General features: G+C 51.3%; 1 protein-coding gene across 1 annotated transcript; it reads left to right on the forward strand.

Moving 5' to 3' along the window:
- The first annotated feature begins 160 nt into the window (after window positions 1-160).
- Window positions 161-19,171, forward strand: HAGH (hydroxyacylglutathione hydrolase). Its single transcript, XM_060120323.1, has 9 exons — window positions 161-262; window positions 2,705-2,880; window positions 3,395-3,459; window positions 5,528-5,645; window positions 6,598-6,706; window positions 10,101-10,204; window positions 10,517-10,618; window positions 18,369-18,448; window positions 18,930-19,171. The coding sequence occupies exons 1-9, from the start codon at window positions 187-189 to the stop codon at window positions 19,027-19,029; spliced, it is 930 nt and encodes a 309-aa protein (XP_059976306.1). The 5' UTR covers window positions 161-186; the 3' UTR covers window positions 19,030-19,171.
- The last annotated feature ends 1,071 nt before the right edge of the window (window positions 19,172-20,242 follow it).

The following is a 20,242-nucleotide window of genomic DNA, read 5'->3' on the forward strand; positions in this document are numbered from 1 at the left end:
AGGAGGCGCCGGTGTGACCGCGAGCGCTGATTGGCCGGAGGGCGGGGCGAACTGAGGGCACGGGTTTGGACGCGAGCGCTGATTGGCCGGGGGCGGGGCGGCGGGCGCTGATTGGCCGCGGTGTGCCGTCGCCAGCGTGAAGAGCCCGCCCGCCCCTCGCGCCGCAGCCCGCCCTCCGACTCGGTCATGGTGCTGGGCCGCTGGCTGCTCGGCTGCCGGACCCTAGCTACGCTGAGAGCCTCCTGCGCCCGTCGCGGCCTGGGTAGGTGGACCGGGGCCTCCGCGGGGCCGGACAGGCCGGGGTGCCAAGGCGCTGGCTTGACAGGGGCCGGGGCCACGGTGACCGGCCCGCGGGGGCGAGGCGAGGCGAGCCGCCCGGCCGGCGGGTCCTGGCCGGTGTCGTAGCCGGGCTAACGGCGGTTAGGCCGGCCGCAATCCGTGAGGCGTTCCAGCGCGGGGCCCGCACCGGGGGGGCGGCGGGGAGCCGCTGGTGCCGCTGCGGCTGACGCTGTTTTTTATTGACACAGGATTTTAACCCCTAACTCATGTCGGCAGGCAAGCCGATTGGGGTCGAGAAAAGGCCACACAGCAGTTGAGTCAGACCTTGAGAGGGCTGAAGACAGAGTGGGGTAACTTGTCAGCTGGGGGTTGCTGAAGGATTTGTGCTAAGTAAAGAAATGGGTGTTCCAGGGACGCTCGGGAGCCCTGTCTTAGGACCCCTGCTTCCCCAGGGTCTGCCTGGCAGCCAGCGAGCGCCCCCATCCTCCTTGACTGCGGCGCCCCATACAAACCCCATTATTTCTAACGTCCTGGGATGATGGAACTGTGCCTGAAGCCGCACAGAATGCTGTGTATATTCTCCACGAAGTGAATCACAGCTTTTCATGTGAGCTGTGGTCGGCAAGAAAAGCCTGGGGCAGAACTGGGTTCTGTGAGCTGTGGGACCCTTGCCCTCTTTGGGTCTCCTATCCCCGCCTCAAAAATAGGAGGCGATGGACGCCCTGACCTCCAAGGGCCTGCCCTTCCAGCTGTCAGATTCCATTTTCACTGTGTTACCTTTTGCTTTGTTGGAATATTTTGACTTTGATTTTGAAATCGCCTTTATTTCCCGATATCTTATCTGGCTGATGTAGCAATAGGGGCAGTGGGTTAAGCTGAGTCTTTGGAGCTGGCTAGCAGTTAGCTAAATGACCGGAGAGCCCTAGGTAGGGAGATGAAGCAGAAGGAAGCCATCCTTGGCCACTTCCAGATCTTACTGAGAGCAGTCAAGGTTCTGGAGTGCGCAGTGTGTCACCATTATGAAGGAAAGCTGGGTTTTTTCCATTTAGGGAACTCGTCAGAGCAACAGAGCTAAGAGTTTCTGTGTCAGGAGTCAGGCGGGTGGTGGAAGTGGGGCTGTAGGGAATCAGCAAGAGTGTGGCTGCCCCGTTCAGAGGGGGCGCCAGCCCTTTGATGCCATGCAGAAGGAGGGATCCAGTTCAAGAGAAGCCCAACAAAATGTGTCTCAAGGCTTGGCCTTGACTCTGCTCTGTAGTCCTCCTGGAGCTCGGATGGCACATATGCGGGCTGAGAGGAGGTGGCATAGCACAGAAACCTGGTCATATGAAAATGTTTGTTTCGCTGAGCATGAGGAGAAGGGCCTGGAAAAAGCCCAGCTGGTTGTCAAAAGGAGGACTTAGCTACCTCTGTGTGATCCTTAACGCTGCAAGTCAGGCAGTTCCCTGGCCATGGCAGATGAGCTTGAATTCTGCTTCAGACGGCCCCCGTGGACGTGGTCTATCAGTCTGTCGGTCGATGCTGCCTGCTCTCTGGATCCCTTTTTTTGGAGAGGTCCCATCCCAGCACCTACCTACTCCAGAATTTCATGGCTGTCTTCTGTCACCTTTTGCAGTTTTAATCCCTTTCACGCTAAGATTTAAAGTATTGTTGGGGGCCTTTGGGAATTTTAAGATTGAATAGGAGTTTTATTGTTGAAAACATTTTGGCACCTGTCTCCTGGGCGGAGGATGCTTTTGCCCCTGGGTCACTCCCAGCCCACCCTGGCAGCCTTCTTTGGCTCAGTTGGATGGTGATTCTGTATCATGCACACTCGAATCTAGAACAGTTGTGACCAGCTGTCCCATTTCTCAGGCCCCGGGTGGCTTTGGTGCATTATCCAAATTTCCAGTTCCTGCCATTCGAAAGTGGATATTGTTTTCTCTTCTGGCTTGAGACCTGAGAAGGGCTGTGAGTAACTGCATAGGACTCAGGCTCTGTTAGCTTGCAGAGGCAGCCATGTGCCAAGGGAAAAGAGCCTGGCCTGGCGCTTTCATTCTTCATGGTCTTTCTCTGAATCAGGTGTGAACAACCCCAGAACTGGCAGTGGTCACATCTGACAGAGATTTGAATCACAGGCACAGGCTGGCATTTGTGTCCTTTCAGAACCTTTGAAAAAGAAAATAGGGATCCTAAGTCTGAAGGAGCTGATTTCCACAATTATGAACATGAATTGTGTTCTCTGTTTTCCTTACGGATGTGGTTAAATGAGGCTATCCTCTTCTTTATCAAAGAACTTAGAAAACCTCATATTTCGAGGCTCACCACATTGCATTCCTGGGATGTCACTTCCCCAGACGCCTGGACTGCTGGGCCAAGGGCTTGCTTTGAAGTCTCGGCCCAGCGTGGCCTCATGTGGACGCTGACTGGAACCGCATTTTGTCTTCAGGTCCAGCCCTGCTGGGAATCTTTCTCCATCACACGGATTTAAGGAAGAGCTTGACCGTGGAGCAGGGCACGATGAAGGTTGAGATACTGCCTGCTCTGACCGACAATTACATGTACCTGATCATCGATGACGACACCAAGGAGGCTGCCATTGTGGATCCGGTGCAGCCCCAGAAGGTGGGAGGCGAGGCCTCAGCACCAGTTCTTCATCTCCTGATGAGTTTGATAACCACAGTGCCCTTGCAACTTGGCCAAAGCTGAACAGAAATTAATCCATTTGGTTTTTGAAAAACAATTAAACTAGTGTCCAGCCACTCTGTTACAGGGGCAAAGGGCCAGTGAGAGGGGTGGAAGCGACCAAAGGCTTTGGAGTGGAGAGAAAAGGGCTCCTGTCTGTAGAGTCCCTGGGCAAGTAGAAGTAGGAGCCCTTCTCAGCACTTTCTCCTCCTCCTCAGGGCTTTCTGCCCCTTAGTGCTGCCTCTAAGAGTGGCAGTATCTGCTGGAGGGGCTTTGAGAGGTTGTGGGTGGGACTGAACTGCCGAACGGATCAAGGGAGAAAAAGCCTCCTTGTCACCCTGCTCTCCTGGAGCTGGGGCAAATTGGCAGGCTCCACTGGGCATCACCCTGCAGACTGATGAGCCAGTGCTGGGGTGTGACTGTGGCCCGTGTCCTGCCTCATGTTTGGTTGCAGGTTGTGGAAATGGTGAGGAAGCACGGTGTGAAGCTGACTACAGTGCTCACCACCCACCACCACTGGTAAGTGCTCCAGAGGCCGAACTTCTGTGCCAGCAGAGTTGCTTGGGCCTTACAGCTGTGCCACGCACGCCCCAAGGGGGAGCGTCCACCAGGTGGAGGGGGTGGGGCACTCGCAGCCTCCCAGGGGTCCCCCCACAGGTGGGAGCCTAGGGGCTCAGAGCCCTGGAAGCCCTTCTCTCCTCCACAGCTGTGAGCTAAGGGTCAGCCCCAGTGGGGTTCTGATGGGGCTTCTGGGCGCTAGCCTCTATGCTGCTGCCCTGTGTCCCTCAGGCCTGGTGATGGGGCCTGGTGACTTGGGGGCTCCAAGGGGAGAGGCTTATGCTGTATATCCTGTGGCCATGGGTGGACCTAGGCAACATCTTGGAAAGCTCTTGTGCTTGTGTGGTGGGAAATTGGCCTCGATGTTGGGGAATGAACTAGTCTAGACATTAGTGTTTTTGAAAATCAAGCAGTCATATTTGGAGAGGTTGCAGTTTTTTTTGATATTTGAAGGCTAAAGGATGAAAAAAGTTCTTATATTTGGGTCTTAGGACTAGAGTTGCCTGCCCAAGGCCCTTGTGGGTTTTTGAAACTTTTGAGGCTCTTCAAAGCTAGGAAAAAATGTTTATTTGGCTCTGAATTTTCTTTTCCAAATAACTGCCCGAGGGCAGCTAGTGTCTTTGAACCTGTTCCTGTGGCATCTCACGGAGCTTGGGGCGTGTCTTCGGGTAAAAGGACACCTTTCATCTTCTGTGTGGGAGCGTCATGTGGACGTGGTTGGCCAAAGTCTGCTAAGTGTTGGAAACTTGTTGGTTGATTTAACTAAGTCGCTGAGAATCTTTGGGGTTGTTTAGCCTCTGGGGTATCAGGTGTTACTTCCTGACTGATTTAGGCCCAAGGATCTGCAGTGGCTACTTAGCACAGCTGCTCCTTCTCTCAGGAACTCCGCCCTGTGTGGTGCCGAGGCGCACTTACTCCTCTGGCTTCTGTGGGGCTGCGTTGGGGGGCTGCTTGGGGACTCCACCTCCCCAGCTTTTCACAATAGGAGTCTCTCTCCCACGGCTCTTCCCACATTGTGATGCCTTATAAAACTAAACCAGGCCCCAAACTGAGCTCCAGGGTGTGGCCTGTGCCACCCTCCCACTTATAGGTGGCATTTTCGGGGGTCAGTGATGAGTGTGCTGAGTGCTTGGTGCCAGCCTGTGTGTATCAGCCCCCTGCAGGGTAGGGAGCGGAGGGCTGCCCCCTCTTATCTGTGAGCCCTGCTGCTTCTGGGCCCGTAGGTGAATGTGTAGTGAGGAGCAGGTGTTCCCTGGTGATTGGAAAGCCCTCGCCTCATCCTGGAAAGGCTAATCTTCTGGGCTCAGGACACTCCCATCCCTGCCCCGAGACCCTGGCAGGGCTTGCACTAGTGTATTTCTTGCCCCACAAGGCCAAGGTGTGGAGCTCTTCTCTTGACCTGGGAAGTGTGGAGAACTCCTGGGTGAGTGTCCAGGAGGTGCCTCAATGCTGGCTGCACATTCGAGTCACTTGGGGAGGTCATTCCGAGCTGGCCTGTCCCTGGGTGGACAGATTCCCCCTCTGGCAGCTGGGCATTGTTGTAGAAGACAGCTTTGCGATCTGCTAGGGGCAGTGGGTCCCATCTGGTCTGTGAATCAGAATCACCTGAGGGCCTTTAAAACTCCTGGGCTGCGGGCTTCCCCAGGCCCACTGCATCAGGATGTGTGGGTGGGAGTCAGGCCTTGGCGCTGTTTACAGATCCTCAAGTGACTCTGATGCGCCCAAAGTCTGGGAACCACGGGCATAGGGATTATCCAGGTGTTTGTGAATTGGTTCATCTGCTCCAGAAGCTTCTGCAGCAACACGGCAGGGGCACAGAAATGCCTCTCTTGGGAATGGGGTGTCTGAGGACATTCTTTTTCAGTGGAGCCAAATGACAGACAAGAAGTGAGGATCCTGGGCTGGAAGATGCATTTCTCTTCTGAGAAACATAACTGGGAAAAATAAAAATTCAATTTGGTCAGCGTGTAAAAGAAGGCAAACCCTCTTCGTATCAGCAGTAGCCCCAGCCCCCCTTTTCGACTTCCAGGGACCATGCTGGCGGGAACGAGAAGCTGGTCAAGTTGGAGCCTGGGTTGAAGGTGTATGGGGGTGATGGCCGGATCGGAGCCCTGACTCACAAGGTCACACACCTGTCCACACTGCAGGTGAGGAGTGAATGGAAGGGGCTCAATTGTGGCCCTGCTGGGCTCCAGGCCCTAGAGCCGCCTCCTGCTGGCTGTCCCCTCACTTACCCCAGGAACCCAGAGGGGCACTCAAGGGCTTAGCTGTGGAGACGGCCTGGCCTGTGCATGGGTGGATGGGCTCTTGGGGCTGCCTGGGCCTGGATAGTCCCTTCTGTCGAGAGCATTGCAAGCAAATCAGCATGCAGATGGTGACCGGCTGAGGGGAGAAGCTGTATGCATGGTTTTGAGACAACTGGGGACATTGAAATACGGACTCTACGTGGGATCATATTTGACATCAGTGTTAAATTTCTTGGGTGTTGATGATAGTGAGGTTATGTGGGAGGATGTCCTTTTCTCAGGAGATGTAGCTGGAGTGTCTAGGGGCAGTGTGTTAGGATATGTGTGTAGGGGCAGTGTGTCAGGATATGTGTGTGTGAACAGAGCAGGTACCGCACAGGTGGGACCTGTTAGCATTTAGTGATCCAGGTAAAGGGCACACGGATTCATTGTCATTTCAGTTTTTGGTAGGTTTGAACGTTTTTGAAGTAAAGAATGGGGTGGGGGGTGGAGGCAGAGAAGGGAAACAAAACAAAAGGCCAAGCATCTAAGAAGGAAAACTGTCTTTTCTGGCAAGACGCCTGGTTCAGATTTGGCCTGGTTTTGAGGAGAAAACAAAATCAGCCCTTTGGTTTGCATACCAGCAAACACCGGCTTCCAGGGGGTCCCTGCATCTGGGGTACCCTCAAGGACTGGGTCCTGTGGTCACCAGCAAGACCCATGACTTGCTCAATGGAGCAGTGGCTGTGGAAGCCCACTCGCCCTTAGTGGCAGCTCCTGCTGTGGGGCGGGCGTGGGGTCTGGGAGAATCTGTGAGCCTTAGGACAGGCTCCCCACATGCAGGGAGCACAGGCCAGTGTGTGCTCTGTTTAAGGTGGGGTCTCTCAACGTCAAGTGCCTGTCGACGCCATGTCACACTTCCGGACACATCTGCTACCTTGTGAGCAAACCCAACAGTCCCGAGCCCCCCATGGTGTTCACAGGTGAGTATTCAGGTGTTTGAGCTGGGGGGTCTGGCGTTCTTTGCAAAGACCCTCTTGGCATAGGGATGGCTTTGCACACCTTTGGGCAGAGCAGCAGAGCATCTCCTGCCAGGCAGACTGTGCTGGGCTCTGTGAGGAGGACCACAACCCTCAGGGTAGAGCCTGGAACTTGGCTTCAAACATGTCCAGGGTACAGGCAGCTGTGGTGGGAACGTGGTGGGGGTGCCACCTCCTCGCGGGGCTGGCCCGAATGCGCCCCTCTGATCCTGGTCATCGCTGTCAGGTGCGTGGGGACAAGCCTTTCCTTGAGAGACTCTGCCTGGTGGGGGTGCAGTCCCAGCCCCCACTACGTCCAGCAGCAGACAGGTGGGCAAGTGGGGGGCCAAGGGAGACCCCAAGTGGAGCCAGTCAGACCCGCCTTGTGTGGGGCCTGATTGGTGCTGGGTGCTGCCCCATCCCTCCACGGGCCGTGAGCTGAGTGGGTCTGGCAAAAGCCAGCCCCAGGTCAGGGTGTCGCACACGATGGCCCAAAGAGCTTGGAAGGTGGAGGTGAGGCCCCAGCAGTATCGGGCTGTGTGAGTGGCTCTCGGTTAGGGCGAGCAGGCCTTTCCAGCAATTGGAGGTGTTTCTCCTTTTGAGAGGAAATGGAAGAATCTTGATGGTGGTTGGGGAACCTGTGAAGTGGAGTGGCCGTGTGACGGTGGGTGTTCAGGGCAGTGTGAGCCAGTGGCCGTGGATGGGCACAGAGCAGGCCCCTCTGCCCCCTTAGCTTGTTTAGCCAGTATAAGCAGTTTTCAGTCTTTAGTCTTCCCCAGTTATGTAACAATCATGATATTATAACCGCAGTGGAAGTTTGTTTAAAAATACAACAGCTGAAGCAGTGTGGGCTCCTGGAGTGGGGAAAGGGTGTCGATGGGAAAGCCACATGAGGTCAGGGGTGGGGACGCTAGCATGAAGGGACACACAGGCCAAATGAGGGGTCACAGGGCCTCTGGACTGTCCCTGCAGCTTGTCTGTAAATCCAAAATTGTCTCCGAATCTGTTATGTTTATTTTTAAAAATACAGTCATTTTCAGGGCCTTTGCTGCAGTAACAGGATGTGTGGGCTCTGAGCCGACTGCTGAGTGTGGGCCACGGGCCCCTGGGCATGTTGTGGGAGCCCCTGGCCTCCCGATGGGCCTCGGCAGACAGCGCTTTGGGGCAGGTGGGCTGGCTGCCTGTGCGAGGTGTGACCTCCTCTCTTAAGCACAGTTTCCCCTGCGTCAGTGGTGGGTGTGGGGTCTCCCCCACTGGGTGGTTGTGGGTGTGAGGTGAGGGGTGTGGAACCAGCGCTGGGCCTGGTGAACTCACAACTGCGCTCCTGTCTCTGCCATGCTGCCTGGCTCCTGGGTGTCTGTCTGCCCCCGGCAGGGCCTGGGGTTGTGCGGGCCCGTGGCGGTGGCCCCCTTGGACCGCGCTCATGTTAGAAGCCGAGTGCCGGCTGTGTAAGGTGTGGAGGGCTGGTTACCGCCAGGCAGGCCCTGGACCGTGTCCTACACGTGCTGTTCTCTAGTCCGCATGACAGCGGCCGGCAGGGGAGCGTGTTGTCTAATTGGTAGCTTTTGTACTAAATAGGTGAGAGTCACACAGGGTCTTCAGTGGTGAAGCTGAGCTGTCTGGGGCATCAGCAGTGAGGACCAGGGGAGCAGGGCAGTCCAGCAGGGCCCCGGCTGGCCTCTGTGTGCATGGCTGAGGAACCTGCAGCGTCCAGAGGTGAGGTGACTGGCAGCTCCAGGCCTCGAGCTTGGATGTGAGTGACCCATGGCCCTGCTCCCTTCTCCTCTGGGGTGAGCTGAACAAAGGGAAAAGGATGCAAGCAGAGGAGGTGACAGCCCAGAGAAGGGTGTGCATGTGGCCCTGGGACATGGTGGGCAGGACTGGGCACCCACAGAGCAGGGGAGCAAGATGGGATGGCTGTTTTGGGGGGGCGGGCCTGGAGCAGGGTGCTGTGATGGCACTAGCGGGTTGTCTGTTTGAGAGGTCAGGATCTGGGACCTCAGATTTGGGAACTCATGCAGCGAGCGCCAGGAGCAGCTCAGGTGGCGGCGGTGGGGAAATGGAGGCTGAAGTCGATGCTAGAACCATGGCCCAGTGTGCAGGGAGGAGAGGCAAGGCTGGCTCTGTAGAGCCTGGGGGTGGGGCAGCCTGCGTAGGGGAGGGACGCCTCCAGGCACTCTTAGCAGCTGGTGGTGAAGGTGGAGAGCAGTCAGCAAGAGGCTGGGGGTGCAGGTGAATGGTGGTCCCACTGCCAGGGAGAGACGTGGGAGCCCCCGGGTCTCTCAGTGTCCTGCTGGTTGAGGACATGGCCCCACGGAGGAGGCCCAGGCTGGCTCCCCAGCCCCTGTGGCAGGAGGCCCATGAAATTCAGGTGTGTAAACAGCAGGTACTGCTGGTCCCTGGAGGGAGGACCAGATCCCCCCCAGCCTACTGTGCCTGCTCACGGCCTGTCCTCCTCTGGGCTCTCCTTGGCCTCTCACTGGTGCCCAGAACGGAGGTTGAGGGGTCCTTTAGGGCATAGCCCCAGTCCTGTGTGTTGAGGCTTTGCTCACCGGCTACCCAACTCTCTTATCTGTGGTCTTGTTCTGAGGGGACAGTGCTGCACCATGGCCACTGGGTGGGCATTGGCCTGGCCTGGCCTGGAGCTCCCTGGGAAGAGGCCTGGCAAACGCTGGTGGAGGGGGATTGTTGCTCCCTATTGTGGGGTCCCAGGCCCTCCCCCACCCAGGGGCCTGGAGAACAAATGTGCCGTGGGTGTCCGCTGGGCATGAAGCCCGTTCTCAGGGAAGAGCCTTCGGGGAGGGAAGCAGCACGTGGAGACCTGGTGGGTGTCAGGTGGGGGGAGGGCTGCGGCAGGAAGGGGGCAAGTCTGGGAGGTGGCAGGTCCGTGTCTCAAGGGCCCATGGGGGCTGTGGTCCCACGTGAGGGGCTCCTGGAGGGTCCAGTCAAGATCATGGGGGTCTTACAGAATGGTGCTGGCTGTCGGGAGTAAGGGAAGTCACAGGAAGGTCTGGCCTGGGAGGGGGCTGCTGGATGGGTGGGGGAAAGGGCTGGGTTTTGGGGGTTCCCAGAGCTATGACTGATAGGACTGGGCGGTGAAGGGAGCAGTCAGGGTGACCCTAAGGATTGGGTCTGGACAGCTGTTTGGGGCCTGGCAGTGCCAGTTAGTGCAACTTGAGGGAAAAGGTTTGGGAAGGGTGGAAACCAGTACTCGTGGGTCGTCCCTGGGCCCTGTCGGGGTGGAGGTCAGGTCTGGGGCTGTGGCCCGGTCAGCACAGGGGTCAGGGCAGAGCCCTGGCCCTCGAGGGGGCGTGCACTGCTGACAGCCCCTCCAGCTCCACACTGTCCTGTCTTGCAGGCGACACATTGTTTGTGGCTGGCTGCGGGAAGTTCTACGAGGGGACAGCGGATGAGATGTACAAAGCCCTGCTCGAGGTCCTGGGCCGGCTCCCTCCAGACACGGTAGGCAGTGCCCCACCTGCCACCCGCTTGCTTGCCCGGTGGTGGGAGGACCCTGCTGGCTCCCCCCATTGGGGTCTCCCCTGCATCTTGGGAGGAGCGGGAGGGTAGAGGCATTGCTTCTGGAAGTGTGTTTTTCCTTTAAGCATACTTTTCATTGTCATTTAACATACACGCAAGATGTGTCCTTGTCCTGAGGGACGTCTCGTGGGTCCTGCCCCCAGGACCAGCCAGGTCCCTCACACCCGTCTCTGAGGGGCTAGAGGGCGGGTTAACGAGTCTCCTCAGAGCTGGCGGGCTTGGCTTTTTCCCCAGAGAGTGTACTGTGGCCACGAATACACCATCAACAACCTCAAGTTTGCTCACCACGTGGAGCCCAGCAATGCCGCCATCCAGGAGAAACTGGCCTGGGCCAAGGTGAGCGTGATGCACTCGGGCGTGTCCTGGGGTCAGGCACTGTGATGCCACTTTCCCAGGAGCACGGAGCTCATGGTGCCCGCTTCAGAGTGGGCAGAAAGTGCTCCTCCGGGCAGTGGGCAAGGCGGGGTTTAGACAGCCCAGCTTGGAGCAAGAAGCCCTGGTTGTCTGCTTAAGATCCTTTCTGACTCTGTGGGTCAGGGCTGGGCTTGGGATTCTGCATTTTCAACAAGTGCCCAGGTGAGGCCAAAGCAGCAGGTCCCAGCCCCTCCCTGCTGTCTGTGGGCAGTGGATTCACCCTGGAGGCTGCTTGTCTGAGAGGCATTTATTTCAGACACGGCCCCCAACATGCCCCATGGCTCGGCCCAGGGGTTGGCGTGTTGTCCTGGAGGCACCTTCTGTGGGGGGGGTTTGGAAACGCTGCTGCAGGCAGCTGGGCTGAGGACGTTCTCCTGGACTCAGGTGTCTGTGTTCCCTCTTCAGTCACTGAGAAATGGTGTTGGTAAGAAATGCACACACCTGGGAGTCCTCAGGTGCTGGCCTCCCTTCTGCTGAGTTCAGTGAGGAATGGTCTCACAGTTTTTGTTTTTTTCATAAGTCACCTGTTTTTGTCAAGCATCTTTATCAGTTTTGCGAGGTGGGCTTGCAAAATAATACTTATAAAAATTCAGACACTACTGTAATAGGTTGATAAATGTTATTCCTTTTTTTTTTTTTTTGCAGTGTGCACATAAGAATACTTAATATAAAAAACTCATCCTGTGTGTTATTTTGTGGCTTCCTTGTCACTTAATAATGGGTCTTAGTGCTCTTTCCATAGCAGTCCAAACATATTAAGCTTATTCTTTTCATGGTTATCTGCTTGAGGATAATTTACATACAATAAAACATACCTGTTTTAACTGAGCATTATACAGTTTGAATTTTGACAGTATATGCTCCTGTGTCAGCCCCACCACAATCAAGATAGAGAACATTTCCACTATCGTAGAAGGTTCCTTGCCCCTCCCCATTCAGTCCCCAGCTACTTATCTGCTTTCTGTCACTATAAATTACTCTTTTCTAGATTTTCATCTAAACAGAATCACACAACATTACTCTGTTGTATCTTGCTCTTTTTACTCAGCATGTTTTCGAGATTTTTAAAAAATTTCTGAGTAGTATCTCATATGGACATACTACAATTTGTTTATCCACTCATCTGGATGGACTCTTGGGTGGTTCCCAGTTTTTTGCTATTTTAAGTAAAATTACTGTGAACGTTTGTGTGCAGGTCTTTGTGTGGACACATGTTTTCATTGCTTGTGGGAATATACCTAAGAGTGTAATTGCTGGGTTGTGTGGTAAGTGTATGTTTAACTTTTAAGAAACTACCAAACTGTTTTCCAATTAGTTGTACCATTTGGCATCCTCACTAGCAATGCATGAGTTCCAGGAGATCCACATGCTCGCCAACACTTGGTATTGCTGATCTTTTAAATTTTATCCATTCTAATAGGTGTGTCGTGGTAGCTTGTCATTTTTAAGTTTCCATTTCTCTGATGGCTAATGATACTGAGTGTCCTTTCATGTACCTATTGGTCCTTTACATGTCTTCTTTTGTGAAGTATATGTTCGAGTCTTTTTTCCATTTTAAAAACTGACTTGTCTTCTGAGTTGTAAGAATTCCTTATACATTCTGGAAACAAGTCTTTGTCAGATATATATCTCAAATATTTTATCCCAGTTTGTGGCTTGCCTTTCCATTTTCTTAACAGTGTCTTTCAAAGAATAAAAGTTTATACTTTTGGTGAAGTTTATTAATTTTTTCTTTTATTCTTTTTGTGTCCTAAGAAATCTTTGCATATCCCTACATCACAAAGGCTTTGTCCTGTGTTTTTTCCTAGCAGTTGTATAGTCTTAGCTTTTTTTTTTTTTTTTTTTTTCTGTATGCGGGCCTCTCACTGTTATGGCCTCTCCCGTTGTGGAGCACAGGCTCCGGACATGCAGGCCCAGTGGCCATGGCTCACGGGCCCAGCCACTCCGTGGCATGTGGGATCTTCCCGGACCAGGGCACGAACCTGTGTCCCCTGCATCGGCAGGCGGACTCTCAACCACTGCGCCACCAGGGAAGCCCTAGTCTTAGCTTTTATGTTTATATAAATTTATGTTTAGGTCAGTGATCCACTTCAAGGTAATGTTTGTGGTGTAAGATAAGGGTAGAGGTTCACTTTTTTGCATATTGACATCTAGTTGCTCAGCACCATTAGATGAAAAGACTTTCCTTTCTTCATTGGATGACCTTGGCATCTTTACTGAATAAAATGGACCATGTAGGCATGAATCTACTTCTGGACTCTATTCTGTTCCATTGATCTACATGACTTATTCTTGCATCAGTATTACTGTCCTGATCACTGTAGCTTATGGTAAGTCTAAGAATCAGGTAGTATAAATCCTCTAACTTTATTCCTTTTTGAAATTCATTTTGGCTCTTCTAAGTCCTTTACATTTTCATATAAATTTTAGGATCATCTTGTTAATTTCTACAAAAAGTCAGCTTGGCTTTTGATTGTATTGTAACAAAAGATTTGGAGAGACTTGAGATCCTAACAATATGGTGTCTTTCCATAACTATGATATAGCCTTACATTTATTAAGGTCTTTAGTTTTTCTCAGCAGTATTTTGTAATTTTCAGTGTTAAAGATCTTGCACATATTGTTAAATGTATCCCTAAATACTTCATGGTTTTAGATTTTATTGTAAATGATTATTCATAGTCTTCAGAAATACAGTTGATTTTTGTATTTTGACCTTGTTTTCTTGTGACCTTGCTTAACTCACTTAGTCTAGCATCTTTTTCATAGGTTCCTTAGCACACAATCATGCCATCAACATTAAGATAGCTTTATTTCTTCCTTTCCAGTCTATATGCCTTTTAATTATTTTTCTTGCCTTGTTGCACTGGCTAAGATCTTCAGGACAGTGTTAAGTAGACATGGTGAGAGTGGACACCTTTGGCTTGTTCCCAGGCTTAGGGGGAAAGCATTCAGTCTTTCACCATTAAGTATGATATGAGCTGTGAGTTTTTTGTAAGTCTTCTTTATATCAGGTTGTTGAAGTTCACATATATTCCTGGTTTTCTGAGAGTTTTTGTCATGAGTATGTGTTGAATTTGTCAAATGATTTTTCTTCATCTATTATGTAATCATACATTTTTTTCTCCCTTACTCTGTTAATCTGGTGAAGTATATCACTTGGTTTCAAATGTCAAACCAACCTTGCTTTCTGGATAAACCTTAGTCATGGTGTCTATTTTTGTGTCTGTGTTCATAAGGGATATCGGTCTGTAGTTTTATTTTCTTGTAATGTCTTTGTCTAATATCAGGGTAATGCTGGCCTCATAAAATGAGTTGGAAGTGCTTCCTCCTCTTTTCTGAAAGAGTTTTTCTATGATTGTTATTATTTCTTCCTTTAGTGTTTGTTAGAATTCACTGACATAGCCTTCTGGACATTGAATTCTTTTTTGTGGAAAGATTTTTTTGTTATGAATTAATGTCTTTAATTTGTGTGGGGCTGTTAGATTTTTATTTATTTATTTATTTTTTGTGGTACGCGGGCCTCTCACTGTTGTGGCCTCTCCTGTTGCGGAGCACAGGCTCCGGACGCGCAGGCTCAGCAGCCATGGCTCACGGGCCCAGCTGCTCCGCGGCATGTGGGATCTTCCCGGACTGGGGCACGAACCCCTGTCCCCTGCATTGGCAGGAGGACTCTCAACCACTGCACCACCAGGGAAGCCCATAGATTTTTATATTTTCTTGAGTCAGTTTTGTTAGCAACTAGTATCTTTCAAGGAATTTGTCCATTTCATCAAGGTTTTCAAATTTACTGGCATAGTTTTCATAGTTTCCCTTTTTATTATCAAACTTGTTGAGGTTTAGTTCACACGTAATAAATTGCATCCATTTGAAGTGAACAATTGAGTGAATTTTGACAGATGTATATACCAATTAAACAACTCCCACTATATTTAAGGTACATAACATTTCCATCACCTCCCAAAACTTCCTCATGCCTCATTTTCTCTGCCCTGCTCCAGTATGCCACTAGAACTTAGTTCACATTTTCTAGAATTTCATATAAATGGAACTATACATTATGTACTCTTTCATCTTTTTTTACTCAGCAGAATGATTTTGAGATTCATTCATGTTGCTGCATGTATTCTTCATTCCTTTTCACTGCCAGGTAGTATTCCTTTGTTTGGATATACCACATTTTGTTTATCCATTCACCTGTTGATAGACATTTGTGTTTCTAGTTATTGGCCATTGTGAATAAAGCTGCTATGAACGTTTGTGTACAAGTCTTTGTGTGACATATGTTTTAATTACTCTTGAGTAAATATCTAGGAGTGGAATGGCTGGGTTGTATTAGGTGTATGTCAAAACAAGTCAAAACTTGTTCAGTCTTTTTTTAAATTTATTTTTTTATTTTTGGCTGCATTGGGTCTTTAGTTGTGGCACGCGGGATCTTTCATTGCAGTGCGCGGGCTTCTCTCTAGTTGCGGCGTGTGGGTTTTCTCTCTAGTTGTGGCGCATGGGCTTCAGAGCACGTGGGCTCTGTAGTTCGCGGCATGTGGGGCTCTCTAGTTGAGGCGCGTGGGCTCAGTAGTTGTGGCGCCCGGGCTTAGTTGCCCCATGGCATGTGGGATCTTAGTTCCCTGACCGGGGAATCAAACCCACGTCCCCTGCATTGCAGGATGGATTCTTTACCACTGGACCACCAGGGAAGTCCTAAGTCGAAACTTGTAAAGAAACTGCCAAGCTGTTTTCTAAGCGACTGTATTGTTTTACATTCCCACCAGCAAAGTATGAGAGTTCCAGGTGTTCCACGTCCTCACCAACACTTGGTATTGTCTGTCTTTTTAATTTTAGTCATTTTAATGGGGGTGTAGTAGTATTTCATTATGGCTTTAATTTGCATTTCCTTAGTGCCTAATAATGTTGAACATCTTTCCATGTGCCTGTTGGCCATTTTGTGAAGTGTTTGTTCAGATTTTTAGCCTATTTAAAAAACTGGATTGTCTTCTTCTTATTGAATAATAAGGTTTTTTTTTAAGTATATTCTAGGTACAAGTCCTTTTTCAGATATGTGTATTGTGAATAGTTTCTCCCATTCTGTGACTTGCCTTTTGTTTTCTCAACAGTGTCTTTTGAAGAGCAAACATTTTAAATTCTGATGAAGTCCAGCATATTAATTTTCTTTTGTGGTTCATACTTTTTATCTCCCATCTAAGAAATCTTTGCTTTTGCCAAGGTCAAAAAAACCTCCTATGTTTTCTTTTGGAGCCTTTATAGTTTTAGCTTTTACTTTTAGATCAATATGATTTAAACCGCCAACCCCTCCCCTGCCACCCACTGCCAATATTTATTGGATCTGTAGTGATTGCCCCTCTTTCATTTCTGATGTTGCCAATTTTTTTCATTGTTCTTATCAATTTTGTTGATCTTTTAAAAGCACAACTTTTGCCTTAATTTTCCTTGTTTGTTTTTCCATTGCACTGATTTCTGTTCTTAAAAAGATAAAGTTTAAAAAAACTCTTTCCTTCTGCTTACTTTGGATTTGCTTTGTTCTTCTTTTTATAGATTCTTTTTTTTTTTGCGGTATGCGGGCCTCTCACTGTTGTGGCCTCTCCTGTTGCAGAGCACAGGCTCCGGACGCGCAGGCTCAGCGGCCATGGCTCACGGGCCCAGCCACTTTGCGGCATGTGGGATCTTCCCAGACCAGGGCTCAAACCCATGTCCCCTGCATTGGCAGGCAGATTCTTAACCACTGCGCCACCAGGAAAGTCCCGGTCATTGATTTTAGATCTTTCTTCTTTTATAATATAAGCACGTAAAGCTAAGAACTTACCCCCAAGTACTGCTTTTAGCAGCACAAATTTTGACATGTTTTATTTTCATTATCTTCAATTTGAAATATTTTAAGATATCCCTTGTGATTTCTTCTTTGACACATAGGTTATACTGAACTGTGTTAAACTTTCTTTTAGCCTTTTCAACTTTTTATTATGCAAATTTTCACACATACAGAAAAGATGAAAGAATTTCATAGTGAACAGTCATATACCCAACACCTTTCTAGTAACATTTTACTAATTTTATCACTGCCTATTTATCCATCTTACTTTCATTCTTTTTAATAAGTAAAACATACTAATGTGTGGACGTCAGCCGTAAATCATTTTACCGATACAGTTAGGGAGAAGTTAGAGTTTCCAACATTTTTGCTCTTATAAATTGTGCTACAGTGAACAACATCCTCAAATGTAAGTTGTTACATTTGTGTGCTTCATACTTCTGTAGGAAGTCTCTGCATGTTAACACTCATCTTAATAGATAATCCAAAAGGTTATGACAGTTTACACTCCCCCAACTATGCCTACAAGGACCTGTTTTAAAATTATCCTTAGAATAGTTCAGTTGTTTTCTTCCTTCATAAGAGGTGGAGGAAGATTTCTTAGGAGGAGTGAGAATATTGGAGGAAGTGCAGGGAATATTATAAAACATTCTATGCTTGTTTTCACCAGAAGGGAAAGTTCAGAGGTTAGCAATAAGCCTTCATCTTTTTTAAAAAAAATTAATTTTTTGGCTGTGTTGGGTCTTCGTTGCTGCACGGGCTTTCTCTACTTGCGGTGAGCGGGGACTACTCTTCATTGTGGTGCGCAGGCTTCTCATTGTGGTGGCTTCTCTTGTTGTGGAGCATGGGCTCTAGGCACATGGGCTTCAGTTATTGTGGTGCGCAGGCTCTAGAGTGCAGGGTCAGTAGCTGTGGCACACGGGCTTAGTTATTCCGCAGCATGTGGGATCTTCCCGGACCAGGGCTCAAATCCATGTCCCCTGCACTGGCAGGCAGATTCTTAACCACTGCACCACCAGGGAAGTCCCTAAGCCTTCCTCTTGACCTCCCACCAGACTCCAACTTGACCCACCTCCAGCGGTTAAAGGATTACTTCTCGATGCCACTGCTCACAGTGTGGGTAGGATCGGGACCTTTGGGTCTGAGGGCCCCTGATGGTCAGGAAGCCTGGGTGTGCGTGCTGACAATGGCTGTCCACTCACTGGCCCTGTGGCCCTCAGGGTGAGCCCAGCAGTAGCAGGGCAGGGGCTGCGGGCAGGGTGGAAACCCCCAGCTGTTAACTCTGACCTCCTTCCTGTAGGCATTTCTATAGGAGTGAACAGTTGGCCAGACGTCCCAGTATGTGTCTTCTCTCCACCTTCCCTGGTCAGTGTTGATTAGAAGCAAGGCCATCCTGGTCCTGAGTGGAGGTGACGAGCTGCCTGAACACCCTGTGATGAGAGCTGCCCTCTGGGGGGCTGTCACTGCAGGGGAGGGACCCCGGGAACCTGTTGCCTCACTGTTCTTCCTGGCAGTGAGGTGCTCACGACCCACATGCTGTCTTGGGGGTGGGGCTATGTTTTCTTCTTGTCTGTCTTCTGCATTTTTGCTAGTTATGACTTCTGTATTAATGAAAAGAAAGCTCCTTGTGCCCCTGCACCTCCAAGACAGCAAAGGAAGGAGAGAGGGTTGTTGGTGGCAGCTGGAGCACTCACATCTCCTCTCCACGGGCAGGGAAGGGCCTGTCCTGGTACTGACCCACTGCTCACTTTATCTTCTCAGTCGGACGACGTTGGAAGACCATTAGGAGGCTTTTTGAAGTGTCACCTTTAGAAGTTTCTGCATTAAAGGGACCCACTTTTCTTGCAGGAGAAGTACAGCATCGGGGAGCCTACGGTGCCATCCACCATTGCAGAGGAGTTCACCTACAACCCATTCATGAGAGTGAGGTGAGGGAGCGGTGGGTCCCATGCTGTCCTCGGGCATCTCCACCTCCACCACCCCGACTCCTGAAGAGCCCGGGTGGGAGAGGGGCTGCCCTGAAATCTGTTTGAAGTGTAGCCAAAGAATGAGACACCTCTTAAAGGGGGATGCTTTTCTTGGCGCCCTGGCTAGGGTGTAGGGTCCTTTCTGACCCTGGAGTCTGGATCCATAGGTGGATGAGACTTGTGCTTGGGGAGCCTCTAGGCACTGGGCAGTGCTGGATGCCAGCGTGGAGTTGGTGTCCCCGCTTTCCAGGTCACCAGCAGGACTGGCTTGGCCAGTATGTTTCCCACAGTTAGAAACACCTGAGTTGGCCGTTGGCTGTTGCATTTCATTTTTAAGAACGTCCCGTCTCCTACAGGCTTTTTTCTTCTATGGTGCCCTGGGAGGGGTGGTGGGCCGGCGGGCGCAGGGTGCTGCCTGCAGCCTGGTGCTTGGCTTCCACAGGGAGAAGACTGTGCAGCAGCACGCGGGTGAGATGGACCCTGTGACCACCATGAGGGCCATCCGCAAAGAGAAGGACCACTTCAAGGTGCCGCGGGACTGAGGTGGCTGCGGGGCCTGGGTGTCCAAGGCTGCGGCTGCGGCCACCTTCAACCACATTTGGGTATTCAGATGTGTTAGGTGAATTTCTGGCTAGGAGTGCAGGAAATTCAGTCTCAGTTTAATTTTAAATTAATTTCAGAGCACTTTGCTTGTGTTATCAAATATTCTAATGCATATTTATAAGAGAAGTTTAGAAAGTGTTTATTCCCGGAAGCTCTGCTTGCAGACTGTGTGTTGTCTCTAGCCTTTCCATGGGGCCCCCATAGTTGCCGTGTGAGCCCCCATATGATGCCCCAGTAAGAGTCGTACCCGCCCTGCCCCCGGTGAGGCCGGCACGCCCTGGTTCGAAGTCCGTGCTTACCAGAAGAAGGCCCCTGGGAGGGGCGCACTCCCCTTACCTGGCATCGTCCCCTCTCTCCTACCCCCTCCCCAGCTATCTCTAGAGGAAGTCATTCTCTCATGTTTGATGACATCATCATGTCCTCGTGTCTGTGTTGATGTGCAGTGGAATTCCAGGGCCGGGGCAGGCCCGGAGCACCTACCTGGGCTAGGGTGATGCTGAAGAGCTGCCTCCAGTGTGGGGCTGGGTCTGGGGGCTCGGGCGGGGAGAGTACAGGCTGGGAGGCTGTGGCATGTGGTACCCGAGGAGCTCCAAGCTCTGCACACCCGTCCCTGTAAAGGCTGGCCAGTCCCAGGGACGTTCCCAGGAACCAGTGTGGGGCACTGTGCCTCGTGTGTGCAGAGGAGCTGATGGGAGGGACGCGGGGACATCTGTGTGCGGTGGGGATGCCCTGGGCGCCTACGTGGCGTCAGCACCACTGCTGGCACCGCGCCACCCCTGCTTGGGGGTGGGCCTCTTGGGCCCCCGGCAAGGAGAGGCCCCGAGTCCTTCCTCCTGGTGGCAGTGTGCAGGGAGCCTGCTCTTGAGATTGCGATGTGGTGTCCCTGCTCTGTAGCTGTTCCTTCTGCTCTTGGTTGGCCATCCTGGGAATTGGCTCCTCTCCTGCAGTCTCAGGCTGGTCCTGGTTACCCCGCCTCACATCTCAGGCAGAGCCTGCGGGAGGTCCGAGCTGGGGGGATGGGGAGGGTAGGCCCAGAGGGTCACGGGGGCATCCAGGGCCCCGAGGCACAAGGAGGACGGGATGAGACTGGGGAACAGGCAGGGGCAGGAAGGGCTGCGGGGAGCCCTCCCAACCAGCTCATTTCTGGATCTG

Source organism: Mesoplodon densirostris, chromosome 16, assembly GCF_025265405.1.
Source record: "Mesoplodon densirostris isolate mMesDen1 chromosome 16, mMesDen1 primary haplotype, whole genome shotgun sequence".
NCBI classification, from domain to species: Eukaryota; Metazoa; Chordata; class Mammalia; order Artiodactyla; family Ziphiidae; genus Mesoplodon; species Mesoplodon densirostris.